At 42.3% G+C, this 21291-nt stretch overlaps 1 protein-coding gene across 1 annotated transcript in view; it reads right to left on the bottom strand.

The window, feature by feature from the left end:
• FNDC3B (fibronectin type III domain containing 3B) overlaps positions 1-21291 on the bottom strand; it is a gene marked incomplete at its 5' end in the record, with an annotated part of 171106 nt that overhangs the window by 78129 nt on the left and 71686 nt on the right. Inside the window, one exon of the mRNA XM_082003685.1 lies at positions 19105-19392. Coding sequence (XP_081859811.1) covers positions 19105-19392 — 288 coding nt within the window. The remainder of the gene's footprint in view (positions 1-19104; positions 19393-21291) is intronic.

The following is a 21291-nucleotide window of genomic DNA, read 5'->3' on the forward strand; positions in this document are numbered from 1 at the left end:
GAAAAACTGGTAAGATCAGATCAGTGGCTTTCACAAATGATTCCCCCAAAGCCTGACCTACTTCTTGTAGCCCAAGAATGTGTCTTTATTTTTGTCTGTGACCTGCTTCAAAAAAAGTATTTCTTTTTAAAAATTCCATGTGCTCGGCTGCCAAAAAATAGAATTGGATGAATGCTGACGGCAGAACTCCAGTGTAAATGCCCATCTTTCCCTACAAGAATGCACCTCGGTGTGGAGTAGGAATGACAGATCTCCTGCTTCGTGCATTCCTGGATTCCTTTCAGTCTCAGCCACTTGAAAAACAAAGGAGTAGAAAACTCAGGAGAAGAGGAGGGTAGCATGATTGTTTTTTTCCATAGTAGATAACCCTTAGAGCGTATTATAAAGTGTACAGACTGGCATAAGATAATAGTGACTTGAAAACTACAGAGATGGACTAAAATGGCTAAGGAAAACGTTGAGATGCTGATCCAAGGGAAAATGTCACCAAAGTTTGGGGTGTTTCAAAATTCAGGGTCCCCCTTCAGCATCAGTACAGAAGTAGGACTGCGCCACAAAAGCCTGGATCCAGATCTGGAAACTGCGGAGACCCTGAAAGCTTATCTTGAAGGGATGCTAATCAGAAGCAGCTTCTGCAGCTACAGAGTGTAACAAAAATGCTGCTACTATTTTATTGAAAGTTTATGGTTATTATGTCACCCCTAATTACAACCCCCAGAAGCTAAGCGTGAATCATGCTCAACCTTAAATCCCAAACATGTGGACTGAATTTTCTTTCCTCTCTCTGCTTTCTAGCAAGGATGCTATCTGTGTCACACTAAGCAGGAGAGGAAAATAAACCCTGCAGCCCAAAGAAATCTCACTTCACTCTCCTGTGAAAAACGATCGCTTTGTGCAGTAACAAAGTCCTCTGACCCTTGCAGGTCAGGGCTGAAGGTTCAAACTGCTCCAAATACAGGAACTGACTTTAAGACCTAAGGGAGTTGGGTCAGCAAATAAATAATTGGGAAAAGAGTACGTTAGATTTCTCAATGAAGAATCCTACTAAGGAAATTTTTTATAGTAGCTCCCCAAACACGTAGCTTGCTCACAAGAAGGCTCCGAGTACCAGATACCAGATGCAGCTTTGAGTTATTAAGGACATGTGGGCATTTATGTCACCAAGAGTTTATACAGATAAGCAGGAGGTGGAAGAGAAATCTTCAAAGATTTTGGGGAGAGGAAGAGAGGGAATGGGACACACACAGACCTGTGGTGACAATATGAGTGCAAAAAAATTAAGAACTGAATTTCAGGTTGATGAATAATACATATATGGATGGGTGCTGCATCACATTCTCTAAGGAATAAGATGTATCAGATGCTGCACGTATGCCGACCAGCTATGTCAGATATCCCCCGCCGCCCCGAGTGTTCACACGTGAGACTGGGCAGGTACAAGCGATCACTTGCACACGCGGCACGCACCCCAACCACTTCACGCGTACAGAGCCGACGTATCCCATGCCGCTGACTTCCTAATGCCGTCAATCATTTTACAAGAACAGCAAAGAAAGAGAAGTCTACAGTAAGGAGTGCCCTCCCATCACTGCCTTTGAAATCACTGTACCATATGGAAAGGATAATGTGGGCCTTCGAGTCCTGCACCGAACTCAAACTAAAAAAAAACCCCCGTGAATTATAGGTAATACCCTATAAAAACAGGGTATTAGAAAATAGAGAAAATGTAAAATTAAAGACAGAAAGCAATACATATGCATGAATGATGTCTGTAACAATGTCAGGGAACAGCTCAGATTGGGAGGGGACCTCAGGAGAGGTCAAGTCCAACCTCTGTCTGAAAGCTAGAAAAAAAACCAGCAATAAAACTGCTCCATGGAAAAACTTGTTAATAAAACTGCAGCCAACCTTTCTGGGATAGAGAAAGGAGCTTACAGAATTGTCATCTTCTTACAGTAATTCAAATACTTAGTTCTCCATTTCAAGAGCAGAAAAAGTTCTCATGCTTCTATGGATGGTTGATCTCCTTTCAGTAATAAACATAATTATTCACAGCCTCCTGAGCTAGACTAAGCTAAGGAGAACAAGACCTGTCCTGAATCCCTCCCTCCGTAGGACATGGGTCTTGCCTGCCAACCTCTCTCATAACACATTAAGTGTCAAGCTCAACATTTCTCCCAAGCCAACAAAGAGCAGAAATCCTTCTGAAACAGAAAATACTAGAGAGGGGGAAAAAAAAAACCTTACATGCTCTATGCTGATAATACAGAATTGGTGAAAAGCCTTTTTCCTAGCTCATTACTCTTTGTTACTCATCAGCGTCGGAGAACTCTTCTACTAGATTAGCTCACTGGAGCATTTAGGGACGAGGAGCATGAATGTCTCCCAGACATCACAGATGCCGTGGTGGAAAGCCGGGGAAGAACAGGAGGAAGGAAAGGGGAAGCCTTGATGGAAAACAGGAGACTAAAATTCATAAAAATTACCTACAACTGCTCAGGAGAGGTGGTGGGTGGCTGGGCATGGTTCAGCTACTTAGCACTAACTGTCCCTGAAGAACAGAGAGCTGATCCGGTTTTGAACCTCTGTCTCTTCTTCTCTCTCCCGCAGCTAACTGAGCACTGAGTATCTGACGCGAACAAATAAAAGCTCTGTATTGCCAACCGCCCTGCGTTAAGACGGAGGCTTGCAGAGCCAGGCAGTGGACACACGCTGCTTTCCTCCTTTGCCACCGGGAACAGAAGTTCAGCCATGTCGAGGAAGAGCCCAGCTAACACTTCAGGTCATTGTCCCGTTATAACTTTTCCTCTCAACATCTGTTCTCCACATCTGTTGTGGCAAAACTCTTCCTCCTAGGAGGAAGCTGGGGGTGGGGATGAATTCATTGTGAATGCTCAATGGGGTCCTCTGAGGGACAGTATAAAAGTCTGAGTTATCCTGTAGATCTCAGTGTCTCGTAGATGTTATAGCTGTCCCAAGCTACAGCATTACGTTCTCATTCCCAGGCAGTGGGTTATTTGGATCCAATGTTTCACATTAACCTTTCGTAGCAGAGAAGCCAGCTGTAAGACCTGGACCACATCTAAGTTTGAATTTTGGTCATCTCTCTTTTTTCAGAGTTTTGGGTCATAACCAAAACTCCACAGAAAACAACCAAGAGTAAATGCCCCTAAAAATTACATACTTTCCCAGCAGCTGTTTGGTCCTAACAGGGTTTCAATGCTAAGTCTTGCTGAACTGAAGCCTTTTATTATATGGTTCTGTTAGCCTGCATCTATGTTCCCTTCTGCACGTACAGTACAAAGAGAATTTTCAAACCTTTCCGACCATACTTTTGAACACCAAGCACAGCTTTAAAAAACAGGAAAAAAACCCAAAACAACTTGTCATTTCAAGGTAAGTTTGAGGTTTCCATGGACAGTTTTCGTGTTTCCATGAACAGCAGCTGTGTATGCAAATAGTTTGAAGTAGCTAAAAGCTCTAAACTAATTAAGATTTTCCCATTGCAAGTACAGATTTTAGGTTTGTTCTGCATTCTTTCCTTCATAGAGGAAAAGGTCCAGCTCAGGACTTAGCTTCTGGCCACAGAAAGTATTTACTGTTTCAACAGCCCTTCCATTCCAAAGGAATGACATCAGCACTAGCACTTCACAAACTTTTAGTCTAATTCTTAAGCAGAGCTCCATGCTCACAGATATGCCAGTCATAACATGACATGCCTTCTCAGAATTTGTTCCAGATTTATTGGGGCTGTGACCAGCTTTAATGCTAGGAAAGATCTTTTATCAGTCACGTACAACACAACCTACGACCCACAAGAAAATGAACTCTTCAAAACACAGCCCAACTATTTTGAGAGCTGCCTGGTGGTGTCAAAGCTTAAGACACAAAGAAAAACACAGACAGACTTCTTCATTTCAGAGAATGGTAGAAATGTACATTAAAAACCTCCTTGTACGGGAACAAACCTAAAACTGCAGATGCCACGCTGCAGCTGAACCACAGAAACCAGGGCTGGAGGGGATGTGACACGGTCATCGAGTCCATCCTCCTACACTGAAACACGATCATGTATACCTAAACCACTCCTCAGAGACGTCTGCATAGCCCATTAAAAAAAAAAAAAAAAAAAAAAATTAAATAAATAACCTCCCGCCCCATGATTGTGGCAATCTCAACTTCCTTGGCTATGCACTCCACCACAGTATCTAACTCTCCTCATCGTTGGGAAGTTTATCTCCAGAACATTCCCTGCTGCACCTTAAACCTATTACTTCTTTCCTGCACACCCACCACGGATGATTTCATCACCACTTTCTTTGTTGCAACCTTTCCCATACTTGATGGCATTTTTCTCTTTAAACAAAGCAAGTTCATTTCTTCCATACCTGGATTTACCGGATCACAGATCTCATTTACTGCTGTCCTCTGGAATGTTTTTCATATCGGTCTCCATCAGCCCTGGCCACCCCACTCCAGCCGAGGCCCTAGCAGCACCAAGTAAGGATCAACATACCCGTTCACACAACTCACTTTGAGGTTTCTTCTTCTCTTTGTCTATAGCGCAACTTGAGTCTTATTTTTTGTAGCCTACTATACCTCCCAGAGCTACTGTGCAGAACTATGACACAATAAAAAAAACAATGCAGGTTTGAGAAGGACTGACTAAAATGTAATACTTTGCTCTTGTCTTGATCAACTGTTTTTCTTTCAAAGCCATTTTAGTTCTGTCCTGTCCTCCTTCCCTCCCCCCTAACCCACCAAGCACTCTCAACCCTATCAGAGCCTGATACGGACTATAATTTAATAAGAATCAATCCTTATTCCATCCTTCAACTCCTTAATGAAAATATTGAATAAAATGAGACCTAGGACAGATTCCTGCCTAATCTCATTTGACGCATCCTTCCAGTTTGTCGGGGAGGCAGTCCAGAGCAGGACAGGGTCATGGACGAACTGCCGGGCTACACGCTGGGGCAGGAGCAAATCCAGCGTCGCCCTGAGCACGCAGTGCTTTAGGCAACTCTTCTCAGCACACAACTGGCAAAACCGGGCAGCTCTTCAGAATCAAAACCTCGTGAAAGAAATATTTATATTCAAAACAGTCAATCACACCATATCTTATATAATAATATAGCACCCATTAATTAAGCCTACAGATACCTGGATGAGATTTCAATTCCAAATAATAAATATTTCAAATTCCTGCTAATTACATGAGAGCTAATAAAAACACTAGTGATAAAACACGACTGCAACTCCCATGTCTAAGGTAGAGAGATCAATGTTACCCAACTTCAAGAAAAGTTCCAATCGTTGAAACATGCTCTAATTCTTAAAAAATTGCTGTACATGAGCATCTCACATAAGTTTTCCATTTCGAAGAGCCTTTCCACTGTACCTATCTTAATCCTTCTGCTAAAAAAGCCTTACTTGATGTCTATGAGCTTATCTTTCAGTATTTGACCTTAAAGACCACATCACATGTAGGCCAAAAAAAAAAAAAAGTCAAGCCACTCCCTAAATAACTGAAGGCAAACAAAAAAACAAAACCCCTGCATAAACTCCAGAAACTTCAATTTTCAGATCTCAAATAAGGAAAAAACCCCCATAAATCTCTAGCCATCCTGACTCACTGGGACATGACGCAAAGGATAACTGAGGGGTTTTCCTCAAAACCACTGTAATTTAGGCATGAACTTCATCGCGTATTTCAGAGTTGTCCTGGCCATAGTCCATACCTATTAACCTGATAGTTTGACACCCACTGCTTCAGTATCCTACTGTCAATGGGGCAGGATACTGCAAAATACCCGGGGTGCAAATTCATATCGTACGTTTTGTCTCTCTGCTTCAAGCCATCCACCTTTAACAAAAGATACCTGCTGCCGCACGGATAAGCATCATGTTTCCACACCAAGCAGCTGTGGAAGCACTCTGACATACGTAATGATGTCACTTCTGCTAAAAAGCGTTTTAAAAAGAAATGGGAGTGCATTCAATCCTCCCTGTCCTCCAATACTATTTTGATGTGTATTTTTCACTGGGACGGAGCAAGGAGAGTAAGATCAGTAGTAATCTACGAGGGAAATGAAATGCTGGATGCAAGGGACAAACGGAGTATAAGTGACATGTTGGGTTTGTTTTCCTCTGCTGCTTCGCTGCTACTGCTGGAAGACAGCAATAACAACTCCTACTTTATTGGCTAAAGATCTGAGTGAATTCCTACTGTGAACACGCAGTTGGTCCGTTAGAAGGCAGAAAAGGGCTTTCTTAGTAAAACACAGCAACCCCCCCATCTCCATCACATACATTTTACATGTTAAGAAAGCGCTTTGTACATCTCACAAAGAAGATAACAGAGGCAATGCGCTGCATATGGCTGCAGCTGGCTGGTTTTGAAGGAACACCAAATTAAATAATGACATAACCCACAGAAACAGAGACAGCCCAAGCTGAATCTGCCTGAACAACAAACCAACAAACCGCTTACACACAGGACCTCCTCTTGGTGTGCTCTCTTTCGTACTTTTGACTTGCTTTAGCTTATTTTCTGTATCAAAATAATTTTTTAAAAAATTTTTGGCAGCTTCCCTTCTGCTGTTCCATAACAGCAGCCCGCACGCTACGTGGGCTTGAGAGGACAGCAAAAGCTTCGCAGACAAACAAGGGCCACTTACGCAGGCTGCCACCAGCAGTGGCCACCCCTCCGTCTTTTTGTCAAGTACACTTTGAAAAACGGCCCAGCTGATTCATCCAAAAGTTAGCTAACCAAGAATAACTACTGAAAATTCTGTTCATTTTTATTAGCATAGTTTCAATGCTACAAGCTGCAATTTCAAAGCGCTCTTCTAAGTTGTGTTGGCATAGGCAAAAAGTCCTCTTTGAGCCGGCAGGCAAGCATCCACGTCTACGAGACGGGTGGAGATACGCTACGTGCTGATGCCTCCTCGTTCTGGCACGCTCTGATACGTGTGGCAGCTATCAATATGAATAAAAATCAAAATTAATCTTTGCAGCTACAAACCTTGAGTCTCTTGAGCTTGATCTAAAGCATTACCCATATCAACTCCGAGATACAGCAGGTTCACCTTTTGGCCCAGAGGGACATACAGCACCGCTCCGTGGGCTGCGCCCTGAATCTGCACCAGAAAGAGCAGCAGCTCAATGCCTCTCATCAGATCATACAGGCAGACTTTGAAAATAAGTTTTTCTTCTCTAGTCGTCTCCCTTCTATATGAGCATTAGATATCACTACCCCGTAGCCCACTGCAGTTCACCCAGTGTGATACTATGAGACTGAAGTAAATGGTTAGGGAGGGAAAAAAAAAAGATACACAAACAATCCTTTCCAGTTAAGGAATTATTTTACTCAATCATTGTCCCTTCCTGCTCCTTGCTTAAGGTGCGGGAAGGTGCCTAAGGACTGCTGAGAGAACTGTTATAAGTGAATCTATTTGTGTTTCTTTGTTTTTAAAAAAACATTACCTCTCTCCTTTCTTGACTTTCTTCCTTTTCTCTGTCATTTCTGATTTTTGGATTTACAGGAGCTACATATATTTGTTACATCTTTGCAAAACATTTTTCAACCTATTCTTTCAGCAGTTTGTAAGCGGTCTACCTGCAGTTGCCATTAATGCCCTTCATTTCTAACAACAAGAATTTTTTTTTATTTGACAAGGAGACTGAAAAGCCCTCCTAAAATTTTCCTGGGTTTCCTGACTCCCACTTTCCAGGTCAAAATGTGATGTTCCATTCCCGCTACAAACGTTGCAAACAAACGCTAATCTTTTCCTAAAGTTCTTCAAACCGCTTACAGTCTTCTATGACAGTTGGGATGTGTGGCATTGCCTCACCCTTAATTCCTTTCAGTTATTTGTGTGCTGCTTCATGCTTTCCCCCTCTCAGTTCTCCTCCTTCGCTTTAGCCTGTGACTGCCTGCCTGTCTGGCCTTCGTTGGTATTCCAGAGCCAGGGTACAATCTGGCACGGCAGCCCTCCAAGTCTGACGACCCGCGCGGTCACTCACAAGAAGTAACTTCTGCAAAGATCAGCACCCTGCTAGTATTGTTACCCCAGGCTGCCACAAGTGTCGTGGCCATAAAAGCCCTACAAAAGCCCTACAGGTTTCTCCAGCCCAAGGCAGGAGGAGAAGGGGATGGCCAACTGCACGGCCAAGGTACCCATGCTTCTTCACATGTGAAAAGCCTCAGCAGGGACTCAGAAGGATGTCTGATGCCAGCTGTGAAGTGATGCTGTCTGGCATTTACAGAGGCAAGATTTCCTCTCGGGAAGAAAAGGTTCCCTTCAATCACGGCAACGGACTCTCAGCTGCCGGACAAAGCAAGAGCCCAAGCACCACAAACAAGCAGTGAAAGCAGTCTCACGACTTCTCCTTACACTGATGAAAAGCACAAGTTTGACAGCACTAAAAATTACCGTCTTCTCTTCCCAACTGGGTCACTGATGGCTCTGCTGCATCCCACCACCAGCTCGAGCAGCAGCAGACAGCACGGGCACGTCTCTGTCACTGGCCTCCCTGCTGAGACGGCCAGCAGGTCCACCCGTGGCAGACGTGATTCCCACACCCTCCAAGAACTGAGGTGGAAAGCACAACCCCTATCAAACACAGGCTTTGATAGGTCTCCAGTGTCACCAGTCTAGGGTTTTAAATCCTGTGACTGCGGCCCCATACCAATCAGGAAATATTTTTCCTCTGAAATACTATCTCCAGTGCAGGGGGACAATGGCATAAGTATTGAACCCAAAATAAAACTTACTTTTTCTTGACCTTCAAAAATATGACCATATGAAAAATGGCCAATAAAAGTCTTTGATAATCTGCCCGTTACACACAATAATAGCATTTCCCCGATCAAACACAAAATGAGCAAAATAACCTGCAAAACTGCATATTTGCACAGGAAAAAATCAGACAGCACAGCCCAAAGAGGCTCCATAGGAGCTCCAAACTTGGTTGGGATTAAACGGAGCTCCTCAGCCAAAATTAACAACCTCCTTGGCAATGAACCTTGTAAAGCCACTGAGTTCGCTACAACAATACGAAGGCAGCAGAATGCTTCCCCAGTGCAAAGCCGAAGACTGCCCGTTATGGCCTAAGCAACTTTAAGAAAACAACTACAAGCCAGATTTTGCCCTCAGTCACAACTCCTCAGCCTCACTTGAATCAAAGAAGAAATCAATGGCAAAATGTCTTCTTTAGATTTCACCACGGGTAATGAAAAGTGCTTTGGGATGCTAGGTTTTAGCGATAACCACGATTTCACTCTCAAATTAATCCTTTATGAGAAAGTAAGCAGGCAAAACTTTCTCTAAATCAGGATAAAAGCAGAAAATGTGTCATTTTTTCACTGTTCTTGATCTTGTCTTAACATTCACATTAAAGCAGAATTTATTTCTACGCACTACTTATACTATCTGCATGTTTTTAAAACATGTTAGACTCTACAGGAGAAGTCCGTTTTTAAGAAAAAAAAAAAAAGTCACTTCAAATTACAATGCTTGAAATACAAAGGTTTTTCATGGAGCCTGCACTAGGATTTTTCACTGTCAACCTAGTGAATGGCTGCAGTCTCACGGTATTTTTTGTATGAACCCCAGCCTAGCTTTTCTGTTACCAATGTAAATTATTGACTTTTTTTCCAGATGAAAACTATGAGATAATCAGCTCGCAATGAGTAGTGGAGGAGATCGCAGTAATCCAGGAAAAGAAAGAACACTTTTTTTCTCTCCACTCAGCCCAGGCACTAAAGCTTGGAGATGGGGAGCCGAAGAGGTCTCAGTTCGGCTCTTTAAATCAACCCAAACACCTATACATTGACAGCAGAACAAAAATAAATTATCCTCCTGGTGACAGATGACAACCAACTTACTTGACTAATCCCAGCCTAAACTGTTTTACAGTCAAGCCTGAATGATGAACTATGATTACATGAGCTACAATTATATTCAACAGAATATATATAATTATATTCACCAGAATATCTCATAAAGATCAAGTGCTAAAATCCTACAATGCAAAAGTAAAAAAAGGCTGACGCAATGTTATTGGTGCCCTCCCATGCCTCCGATGTGAAGAGTGCACTCAAGAATGTTTAAAAAGCCTGATCTATAACGTCTGTACCAATTAACAACTAGTGAGCTGGAAGAACTGCCTGTGCAATCAGCAGTCCTGTACCGGCCAAGGGCAAAATACAATCTCGGCTATTTGCACAACCAGTTTCGCCACTGAGAATCTTCCCAAACATTTAAAATATTCCACAGAAATATCCACCTGATTACAGCTCGCTGGGAAGGCTTCAACAAAGCTATAGAAATTTCAACTCTATCTGGATTTCATTGCCGAGATGAAATTCAGGGAAAAGTCACATGAATCGTGGTAAACCAAAGCAGCTGCTTCTATGCACAGCTCCTTACAGAAGAAAAAAATAAACAAACTCACTCCAGCTTCAGGACAAAACCTTTTATAATAAACCTCAGAGAAATCAGAATGGCTGCATCATTTTAGAAGAACATCTGTCTGTCTGTTAATCGCACTGCTCGAAGCGTCACCCTGCGTTTTTAAAAATAAAGTTTTTTCACCCCACATGAAAGAAAATATACCGAAAGTCACAAAAACTTTTGAAATCAAATTCCACCCCTCCTCAGAAAAGGAAAACTGATGGGTTTTGAAGCACAGCCTAAAAGAGTTAGGTAAACAAATCCCATTAACTTCAGTGGGACATGAAATTTCATTTCACCGCCTTTGCAAATCCAGATGAAGATACAGACGGACATTGTTCAGAACATCTGGGCATACAAATACGTGTTGCTCATTAAATTATCAGACTCAAAGGTGTTTTATTTTTTATACTCTGGAGGGAGGAAATGTTCTACCTCTTCCCTATAAATACCCTCTCCCTCCTGGCTCAATGTCCCAGATATTGCCAAATAAGGGAAACGTGGGTCCCTTCCTTTGTCGGTGGCCCACGTTATCTCCTCTTCGCTGGTGAGAACACACTCTTTATCTTGCTCTGAAGCTCTGAGACCTTTGCGTAACTTTTCTCCCCAGCACGGGGATTTAACCACTGAGCATTTAAGCAGGATGAAAATGTACTTGATATGTTTTTTTCTGTTGGGTGGATATCTATAAATTACGTAAACTCCTAGGAAAACGTCTCAGATTTCAGTCTTCTGGATTTGACTGTCAGTTGCGGCAAAAGCTGCAAATTTTTGAGATAATATGAAGATCCTTGAAGGGGGGAAAGAGGTTGTGCCTTACGTCATTCAGCACCGACTTCTTGATAAATCACGGAGCAGATAGCTTATCCAAGGAGACCCTGCTGGCAATGTGAGACAAGGGAGGTATGAAAGAGGATGAGAAGAAGAATACGGGAGTTTACAGAGGTTGATCAGGATTCTGAAAAACAGCCTTGGGGAAAAATTCCAGCCATCGTCAAAAGGGTTTTTAAGTCATCAGTAAGGTCAAATGAGAGCCCTGGAGCCAGCTTTCCCCACTCCTTACTAGACAGGCCCCATGCTTTCAGGTAGACTTTGAGCTGTGTTTCTAGCCAGCTAGCACACTTACGAAGACTAGGGAGCTTCCACCGAGGTTTATTTTGCCTGAGCTTCTCTGATGAGACTGAAAAATGTAACCAGAATTGTGGTCACCCATTCTGCCCCATTTGTGCCTTGGAGCCACGGATGCCCCGGAGATCAGCTCTCAGAGCAGCTTATAACCGTGCCAGATGACATGTATCCACAGCATCCTGATGTTTTGTTTGCATTCCCAGTTACAAAAACTCTGGATGAAACCAAGTTTGACACACTTACGTTCGCCTTTAAAATTAGCTGAGACTCAAGATGGAAGAATATTGTGCCATTAATTTAAGAGGCGATGCTCCTATTTAGTTGATGAATACAATCTCTTATCAACAACTTCTGGTGCCTAAGTTATGTAGCTGGTTCTTCAGTCTTTCAAGATAAGTGCATAAAAATAGAGTATGAATATCTCCTCTTTCACTGCCCCAGCCCTCCCAGTTTGCAGGACTCTGTGCTAACAATGCACAAAACAGCCTTCTGCTGGAATGAAGCAATGTGGTGTGAAAGAAGGTAGGACTGCCACGGCATTCAGGCTTCTCGTAAACTTTGGTGGTGTTCCTGCAGTATGGATACAGCAGGAAAACACCTCCATGCTCCCAATATTTCACATGCAGGAAAACTTTCATAGGCTGGTAAGTTCCTGGAAATTATTTTGCACACAGTGGCCTTCTGGCAAAGAGTTGGTCAAGATGCACCAGAAGGAACTACCCGCAGGCAGCACAAAGCAAAACCCCGCTGGGTTTGGGGCTGGGCAAAGCAATGCTGAGGGAGGGAGTATGTTAGCACTGGCTAGGGACTTGCTTTTCAGTGCCACTGGTCTACTTGCGATATTTAGCTTTTACCTTTCTCCGTCAAAGCCCCATGATGCAAGTCAAGTTTCAAGAGAGCAAGGGAAAGGGAGATTTGTTTCCCCCTCCCAACACAGTGTCTTTCTCATTGATGCTGGATATACATCTTAGCAAGAAAAGACAAATTAAACCTGATCTGGATAAATTATTGCATGCATACAGATTGAGGTGAACTTGGGAACGTAGTTTGCTCGAACTCTGCATAGTATCAATATGTTTCTAATATATTCATTGGTCTATATAGAGCTTGCTTAAGTGGTTATTTTATGTGACTACTAGGTAGAATATTCTTTGGTACGGAATCTGTGTGGCCCAGCTAATGGGAGTTGACTCTGGTACACAAAGGTGTATTCTCAGCACATTAACCTCATAAGTATCTGAAACTCATAACCATTTTGTTTTCTGCCTGGAGGAACAATTTCACAGCCTATTATTTTAGAGAAAATACAAAAGTTAAAGAACGTTTAAGAAGTACGCATATTTCCAAATAGAAGCAAAACCACAAGTTTGATCATGATGCGAGAGATAAGGTCGAGGCACGAGAATATCACACTGGAAATTCCCTTGTGTCACAAATTAATTGTGGTTTCTCAAGTTCAGGCTAGTGCCCTAATTAATGCATCCTATTTCCTCTCACTTATTAAAACTTAAAGAAAAACAGCATGCACACAACACGCTATATATTTCTAATTAGGTATAAGTCTAAACAATTCAGCCAATTAGTATTATTTGCTGAAACTAATAAAAAAATGCAGTCGGAACAGTAATACTATTCAGATTTCATATGTGATGCTGATCTGTACTCACAAGTTTCAACACATCTCTGTTTCCAGTAAATATTATGTTTTCCCACTTCATTACTTGGTATAATACTAAAATTCACATATCCTGGCAGATGTATTTTAGTCTTCAGAGTGTTTTTTTTCCATGTTACTGATAAAATCACTGTCAGTTTTGACAGGCTGTCTTCAGGAGACAATCTTGTTAAATCTCCTTATTTTATAGAAGCAAATACACTTAGGGAAACCAGGGTAGCTGCACTTATGCAGGGGTATTTTGTATGCCAGAAGAAGAACCATTTATGACAAATTTTGTCTGCAGAACATTTCTACATTGGTATAACAAAGGTCTTTATTAGTACGTGCCAAATAATCAACTCCTGGCTAAAAGAACAGAAATTTACATATATTGCCATAGTATTTCTCAGTCTGCTTACGTGGACCAAAAGTGATTAAACTACACTTTTAAGCTTTTAAATCAATAGGATATACAGGTACAGATACATATACAGCCCAATAAGCTTGCAAAACTGATTCAGGACCAAAATAGAAAAGAATTGGCAGGATCTAGAATGATTAAGTAGAGGAACTTCACCTGGTTCCTGTCTGCACTGAATCACAGCTCTCTCAATTTCCCTTTAATTCACAGGCTCTGGATTAAAAAAAACTTGATACAATTACCAAAAAAAAAAGAAACAAAAATAGAAAAAACCACTTTTCCTAAATATCTTTAAATGTTATAAAGAAGAGAGGGAGAACAGGATAGGGTTGTATCAAGAAAGCGTCAGCTCTATTTTTTCATACGTCGTCATCCACTCTGCGTCACGTACTAACAGCTCGCCGAGCGTATCCCACACAGCTCAGGGATACTTGCTGGTAGTAGTTCTTGCTAGCATCAGCCCAGGCCAGCCATAGCAGTCAAATTTACTTCTTCATCTTCATCGGCTGAGCTCAGTATTTTTAAAATGTTCTCAAAGTAAAACCACCATAGTTAGAAAGTTCTCTTCTAAGCCTGTTTTCCATGTGTTCCTGACACATTCACCTCAGAAATGAGGCTAGCCACATCTCCTGAAAAATGTTGCATTTGAGGCAATGATTTTCACCTTCGAGAATATCTGAATGCTGCTTCAACGTGCAAAATCAGATTTACAATACCTCAATGACAGGAAAGCAACATCTTTGAGGTTTTAAGCTGGTTGTACACATATGACAATGGTACTGCAAAAGTTAATGATCTAGTTATAGCCTACAACAACTCTCTGAACCACTACATATTTCCAATCTTTTTTTCTCCCTTCTCCCTATGTAAAGCACACCAACTCCACGCTGAAGAAACCAGCTGCTCAGAGAAGTGGAGCGGACACCAAGTCAGCATTTGGGCACTGCTTTGGGCAGCTGAAAAGCAAGTCTGCTTTTCTGCAGCTCAGAAAGAGGCCAATAACATCAGCCAGTTCCAAAAAAAGAGTTACACAAGTTCCCAGACCACAGGTTGACGAGTGGGCACCAAAAGGACTAGGCAGGACTAAACCCTCCCTCGTGCCGGCAGCCCTGGATGCCGGCGGAGGAGCAGGGACCGGTGCGCAGGCTCTCCCCCAGCAGCATCTTCATCGCGACCACCGGGCTAGATGGACCCCTGCTCTGACCCAGTAGGCCCAAACCTTCTCACATCGCCACAAAAAAATACTCTTCACAGAACGCTTACATAAAGGGGCATGCAACCCGCCCGGAGCTGCCTCCCTGCCCAGGCTAGGTCTGTTTATACTGGCACCCAGTTCCCAGCACCCACCCGATTCCTGGACAGGATGCGCATAACAATCCATCTCCCGCTTTCTACTTTTACCCATTTGAAGTGTTTTAGTTTTGGCTGTCTTAGGTTCTGCAAACTTCAATCAGGATTTAAAAAAAAAAAAAAAAGAAAAAAGATTTTATCCAACTTGAAGAAGAAGAAAAAAGAAAGATGTTTTATTAGCAAATAGGCAAAGGCATTGTAAGAATGCTGAAAACTGCTTATGTTCCCACAGTACTTGCAGCCACATACAAAACTTCTAAAACTACCAGATCACTACATGACCAAGATGTGAACCACTGAGTGCATGAGAAGGAAATGACTCAGACTGAAATTCATAAAGGACAGCATGAATGGGACAGGATTTCCGCTTACAGCAATTTTTTACATGGCGAGGCTCCTTTATAAAAAAAAAAAAACAAAACCCCAAAAAACCCCCCACAACAGAAACCAAACTACCTTGATCCCTCCTCTCCCATTCAGGGAGAAATTTTTTAATTTCTTTTAAAAGAAGTTCTTAAAACAGCTCTGCAGAAAAGCTACAGTATGGATTTTAAATCAGAATCTCTACGTCATACCTCCAAGTCTTTTACCTGTACAACACAGCATCCATCCTACCACAACATATGCTCAGAATAGTTGCTAACTTTTCAAACAATTATAAGCCATCAGATTCCTTTTTTTGCCCTAAAATTGCATATTTCCAGCATAAACTAGAAGTCTTTATTTACAAGTGCACCTCCCAACATGAAGACACGATGCTGTCAGTGGACAGAGGAATTGTACTTACATCCCCCAATCTGTGACTTCCCTACTAAAAAGAGGTCCTGATGCTATGCTGCAGGGACAGCCTGGGGTAAGGGCACATAATAGAAGCACCAACGTATTTTTCATGTACCATCACACTGTACAGAGCAGAGTGGCATACGAGCAGCACATGCTGGATCCACAATGAAAGAAGTGACTGAACCAGAAGTACTCCAGAGTCACTTACTTTATTCTAGTACTATTGATGATGCTATCACCCTTTTTCTTCTATCAGCTTTTTGGAAAACCCCTGGTTCTTTTAATATTGGAAAGAAGCAGTAAGTTATTGACACGTGGCAGAGTTTTCCTTGACTTTCCTTACTCAAGTGTCACAGGCATAATGCATGCAACCAGTCTTTATTTTGATGGAAACGCGCATCGTTAACTTAAACGTCTCATGTCTTGTGATTTACGTCACACCTTTTCCAGGAAAAAAGTAGAGTTGTCCTTTCATTGCACACTGAACATTTTCTTCAACATTATTCTTACCAGTACTGCGTAATAACCTCAGTGCAGCCGTAGCAGAGATTGCTTGGAGGTGCTCAGTGAGGAGCAACACACCCTCAGTGAAATTGCTACCGAGAAGCAGGACAAGCGTTTACGTAAACCGGGGAGGGGGCAGCTCCAAGAACAGAAATGCCTATCTTCCGCTTCCCCCGTGCAGACCATATTCCTCCACCAATTAAAACAGGCCCTCAAGTTGCCTTTGGGAGCGGTGGGGACCGCCGCGCGCGCCCAGCGCCGGGCGAGACGCCGCCTGCAGCGGCGAGCTCCCACCCACGCTCCCGGCGCCGAGGCAGCTTCCAGCGCTTTGCTTCCCAACAGCCCGGTCTCGACGGAAAGCGACTGCTACGCCATGCCACCTTCCGCCGCAGCCAGGATTGAGGATGCGCAAGCGTCTGCTCCGGCCGCGTGCAGGGCTCCCAGAGCCCCGCTCCCCGGCGGGCGGCGCGGCAGCGCGACTGGTTCGGTGGCAGCAGCTTGCCAGGAGCTGCTCGGATTGCTCCCGACATCCAAACGCCCAAAATAAGCACTCCAGCTAATGTCGCACAACCACACGGCACCCTGCCCCCAGCCAGATATGAAACGATATGCTGTAAAACACATCACACTCGCAGTTAAGAAATCCGTGCAGAAGAACCCCTCACCTCCGGTTCTCCCTCACCTTACTCTAATTTTTACTCCAAATTCATACAGTCCTACTTGCCTCTCAAGAGTTTTTTGGCTAAGTTGTTTTCTATACAAAGACTCCTATTCTCTACATATTACATTATTTTTTTTTAATAGTTTTTCCAGGCTATTCTGCAATTTCAGAAGCAGCCACACAGCACCATCAAATTTTTAACTACTAGCAGGCTTGCACTGATACACACCCACAAAAAGTGCAAGTTTAAACAGCTTTAACGCTCGTTGCTTCCGACACATCCTTTTTCTTGGCTATTCTAAACACACTGTCACTTTAGCAGCACCAGTCAAAATTATCAGCTGCTTCCAGATTGCTTTTAACTCTCACCCCAGTTACCTGTATGGCCACGTTTGTCAGGTATGGCTGTGTTAAGTCAGGTATCAATCGATAAATCCCCAAGCAATTCAAGAGGAAACAGAGAAGGTAAATATAAAGCAGCAGTTATGATTAGAAGCCCGTAAGCATCCAGTGGCAGCTTATTTTAGGGCTTTGTTCAGTGAGTTGGGTTTATCGGGAGGGTAGGACAACTGATGCTTATTTGCGTGGTCTCCTGTTACAGACTTTTTTACAGTTCTGGGTGGACACTCCACCATTCGCTGTTCCCAGTTTTAAGGCACGCTCTGGCTGACAGACGGACGTGCCGTAGCCCTGACTTCCCCGAGTTCCTTGGCATTTTCGGAGCGCTCATGCTCTCCTGCTGGAGCACAGAAAACTACTCCAAGAGAAGAAATTAGACAAGCACAAGGGTTGCACGAAACCCTTAAACTACATATTTTTAAATTAAATCTACATTGTTTTAAAAGTGATCATACAGGCTGACTCAGTACTCACTGAAGCTATATTGCGGTTAGGTGCTAAGGCTACACTTTATTCTAGGTCTTTCACACAGGTGCTTCCGCACACCTCAGGTATTCCACCACAGACTAGAGTAAAAAAAAAATTAGATAAACATAAATAAGAATATTAAAGGTCATATAAGCCAACTGATACGAAATAATTAGGAATTCTAACGCAGTGATTCATTTTCTTGGATTAAAGCATTCCCAAATACAGCTGCTTGCTGTATTCTAAAGACCCCGAAGCACGGCTGCAAATCCTCAGCATTTTTCCCCCCCCTCAGCTATCGATTAAGTTACTGTTCATGAGTATTTATTTCAGTTACATCTCACAAGTAGACAGCCAAATAAATATACACAACATACAGATAACGGAAAGCCTATGTGGTATGCATAAATTCACACGAGAGGTTTCAAAGTGTGCTACATTATAAATATCCTAGACGTGCCGGGTATAAGCTTGCTTATTACATAAAAGTTTGTTCAGCCAGTTGCAGTTGTAGCAGTTGGCAAAGAGACAGGCAGAGAAGAGAAAGGCTGAAAGGTACAATGGGTTGTAACAAGTTACTGCGTTAAATTTAGGTAGAACTGCCTATGTGCAGAATGGCTTGTGATAAATGAGATTTGATTAGATGAATAACCTAATGTGTTATTGTAAAATTTCAATTTTTTAAAATGATAAGCCTCCAAAAATGTTGAAGAAAATTATTTCAAAAGGAGACAGATTTATTTGACCACTAATTCCAACGGCTAAGATTAAGCTGTTTCTTCTCAAATTTCTTCTGTTTCAACTAATCGTACTTCCATTGAACTTTCATATAAACAAATTTGTTTTTTCAGCAATTGTCTCTACACTTTCTAATAAGCTCACTACATTTACCTCGTAGGGGTACCTAGTAGTCAGGTTTTGGTTACAGCTTAATTGCCCATAACGGTTTTTGTGAAGTGCCAAGATGCCTGTATGAAAAGCAAAATAAAACCAAGAACCTGCCCGTAAAATGCATTTCTGTTTCCAATAGATAAAAAGAGAATGATGCTTCCTCTACCAGGGAGTAGTCATGAAGGGAGGCAACCAGTTCATCTTACAAAACAAATATAGTATAGCAAGCTCAACGTTTATATTTAAGTTCACACTGTATTAACACTGTCTTTATGTGTGGGTGGTAGTGTTTTTTGGCATACCTACTAGATCCATATACAGGCGGTCATAAGCCGGAAAGGTGCAATAAAAAGGAATTAAAAATAAATAAAACTGTCTTTACCATGTGGGTCTTGTTCATTTGACTTTGGGCTGCTTCTCGCTCTGCGCTCTGGCTTCTTTACTGCTGGAGCTCCGCCACCACCTCCGCTGCTTGCTCCATTGTGGCTCTTTGCATAACCATTATACACAGTTGTGCAGCTGCCTATATGGCTTTTGTAGATGGATGAAGGAGGACTATTCAGACGGTTTTGCCGATCAATCTGCCTGTCTTTGAGTTTTTTGTGTTGTGGTTTGCTGTACTGGTCTTCCCTGGTAATATAGCTGGACATCCCATATAGTGGTATGATTTCTGAAACGGAAGAGTTCACCCAGGTTAACTCGGAACGACAAAATCACTGAATTTTTTCAGAAAACCAATTCCTGACCATCTCTAAATAAAATGGTGCCAGATTTTCCTGGAGATGGATTCTACAACAAACCAAGGTTGTTGTTCTTAAAAAAGCTTTTGTACACAACTTCCCGACTTTTTGTATTCTACTAAATGTGCTCATTTGCTGTTTGAGATTTTATAACTCATTGGATGAGCACATAGAAACAACTTAAATACAGCAATTAGGGCGACAGTTTTTCTGCTCCTTTTCAGTCTTTGTGTTTCGGGAACACAGATTTCAAGGAAAAATCCAGGGAGACTGATAGGAAAAAGCCTTCATAAGTTCACAGCAATTCAACAGTTTCTTCCCCAGGGCTTGACTGGACAGAATAAGCTGAGATGCCCTGGTTTCAAGCTGCCATCACGGATCGCATGCAATTTAACTTCCCAGTATAAATAGACTTTACAATTATGTCAACTGTGTCTGCCTAAGGAGAGAAGTGCAGCATGATGTGGAAGCTTTTGGTAAGTAAAACTGTCTAAAAAAAGCTTGAGAAATAGCATAAATATCATAGGTACACTTCAGATACACTTCATTAAATACTATCTATGAAAAAAACCCCAAACAATCCTCCCTTCCCCGTTCCAAGAATGATGATCTCTAACCTAAGGCAGGTCAGCTTGCAGGAATCGGAATATTTTCTGCTTTTCTCTATAGTTCAATCCCCCTTTTGCGCTCCACTTTTGAGTCTGAAGCTTGAACAAATTCATGCCCAAAACAACGGTTTTGCCTTTGTTAGCAAAATAACAATTGATACTCGATATATTCTTCATATTTTTTCTACATATATTCAGAAGTTATCGTACAAACTTCTGAAGCAAACAAACATCCTATCCAGCCGTTCGAAGCCTTCTTTTAAGTTGAGGTTGCCACGCATACCATATTATAATTTTACAAGTTGCTTCAACTAGCCAGATTTTCTTTCTTTGCTATTTCAGTGCATCTTAGCCTTCATCTTTCCTTACCTAGCTACATGATCATATTTATATTCTTGCAGCAACTAACTGCTAAAACCAGCACGCTACAAACAAAAGCATTTTTTTGTAAGTCACTGTACAGCAAATGGGAAACGGTGGATTAATGTTCATCAGTACCATATTCACCGCTTCAATTATTTTAGTGTTACAGGTATAGGCCATTCCAGTAAAGGAACCACGGATTTTTTAATTTCTTTTATGTTTAAGTTGAATCAGCTTCTTGGTATCTCCAGGCTACAGAAATACTCAACAACTAGCAGCTCTACGTTCACTTCGCACACTATCGCGTTTGCACACCAGACTTTGTCAAGGAACCTGACAAGCTGTCCTGTTCCCTTTTCAAGAGGAAAGTCCCTCCCTACACGTCTGGCCAGCCCCACCGTCCTGCTCGTTTCCTGAGCTTCCCACTTCCTCCCCCCCAGCATAATGAAGTTAAATGTCAGCTGTAAGGGTCCATTCCTCATTAGAAGAGGAGGTCTGTTAATCAACAGAGACTTCAAGGGGTAGCATCAATAGATACCTCCCCCTCCCTCGCTCTGCCTCTTCCTTCTCACTCCAGCAGAACCTCACTTCTGGCAATAGGGCTTAAACATTCTTTAGAAAGGGTCTTAACTCCAGGTAGTTCAGCAGTAATGTAAAACCATGAATCCCAAACTGATTTCCATGTCAAACATCTCAAGCAGCTTTGTCGATTACTTTTTTGGTTAATGTCCTCTTTCAGATTACACAAAGACTTATCTCCAGGGTGGCAAAGGCACAACAGTGCATAGTTCAGACAGAAATATGCCCCTTTCACTCCTTTTTTCTTGCAATTATTTACTCATGGCCTGATCAGGGTTG

This window comes from Phaethon aethereus, assembly GCF_964289735.1.
Source record: "Phaethon aethereus genome assembly, chromosome: 9".
Taxonomy (NCBI): domain Eukaryota; kingdom Metazoa; phylum Chordata; class Aves; order Phaethontiformes; family Phaethontidae; genus Phaethon; species Phaethon aethereus.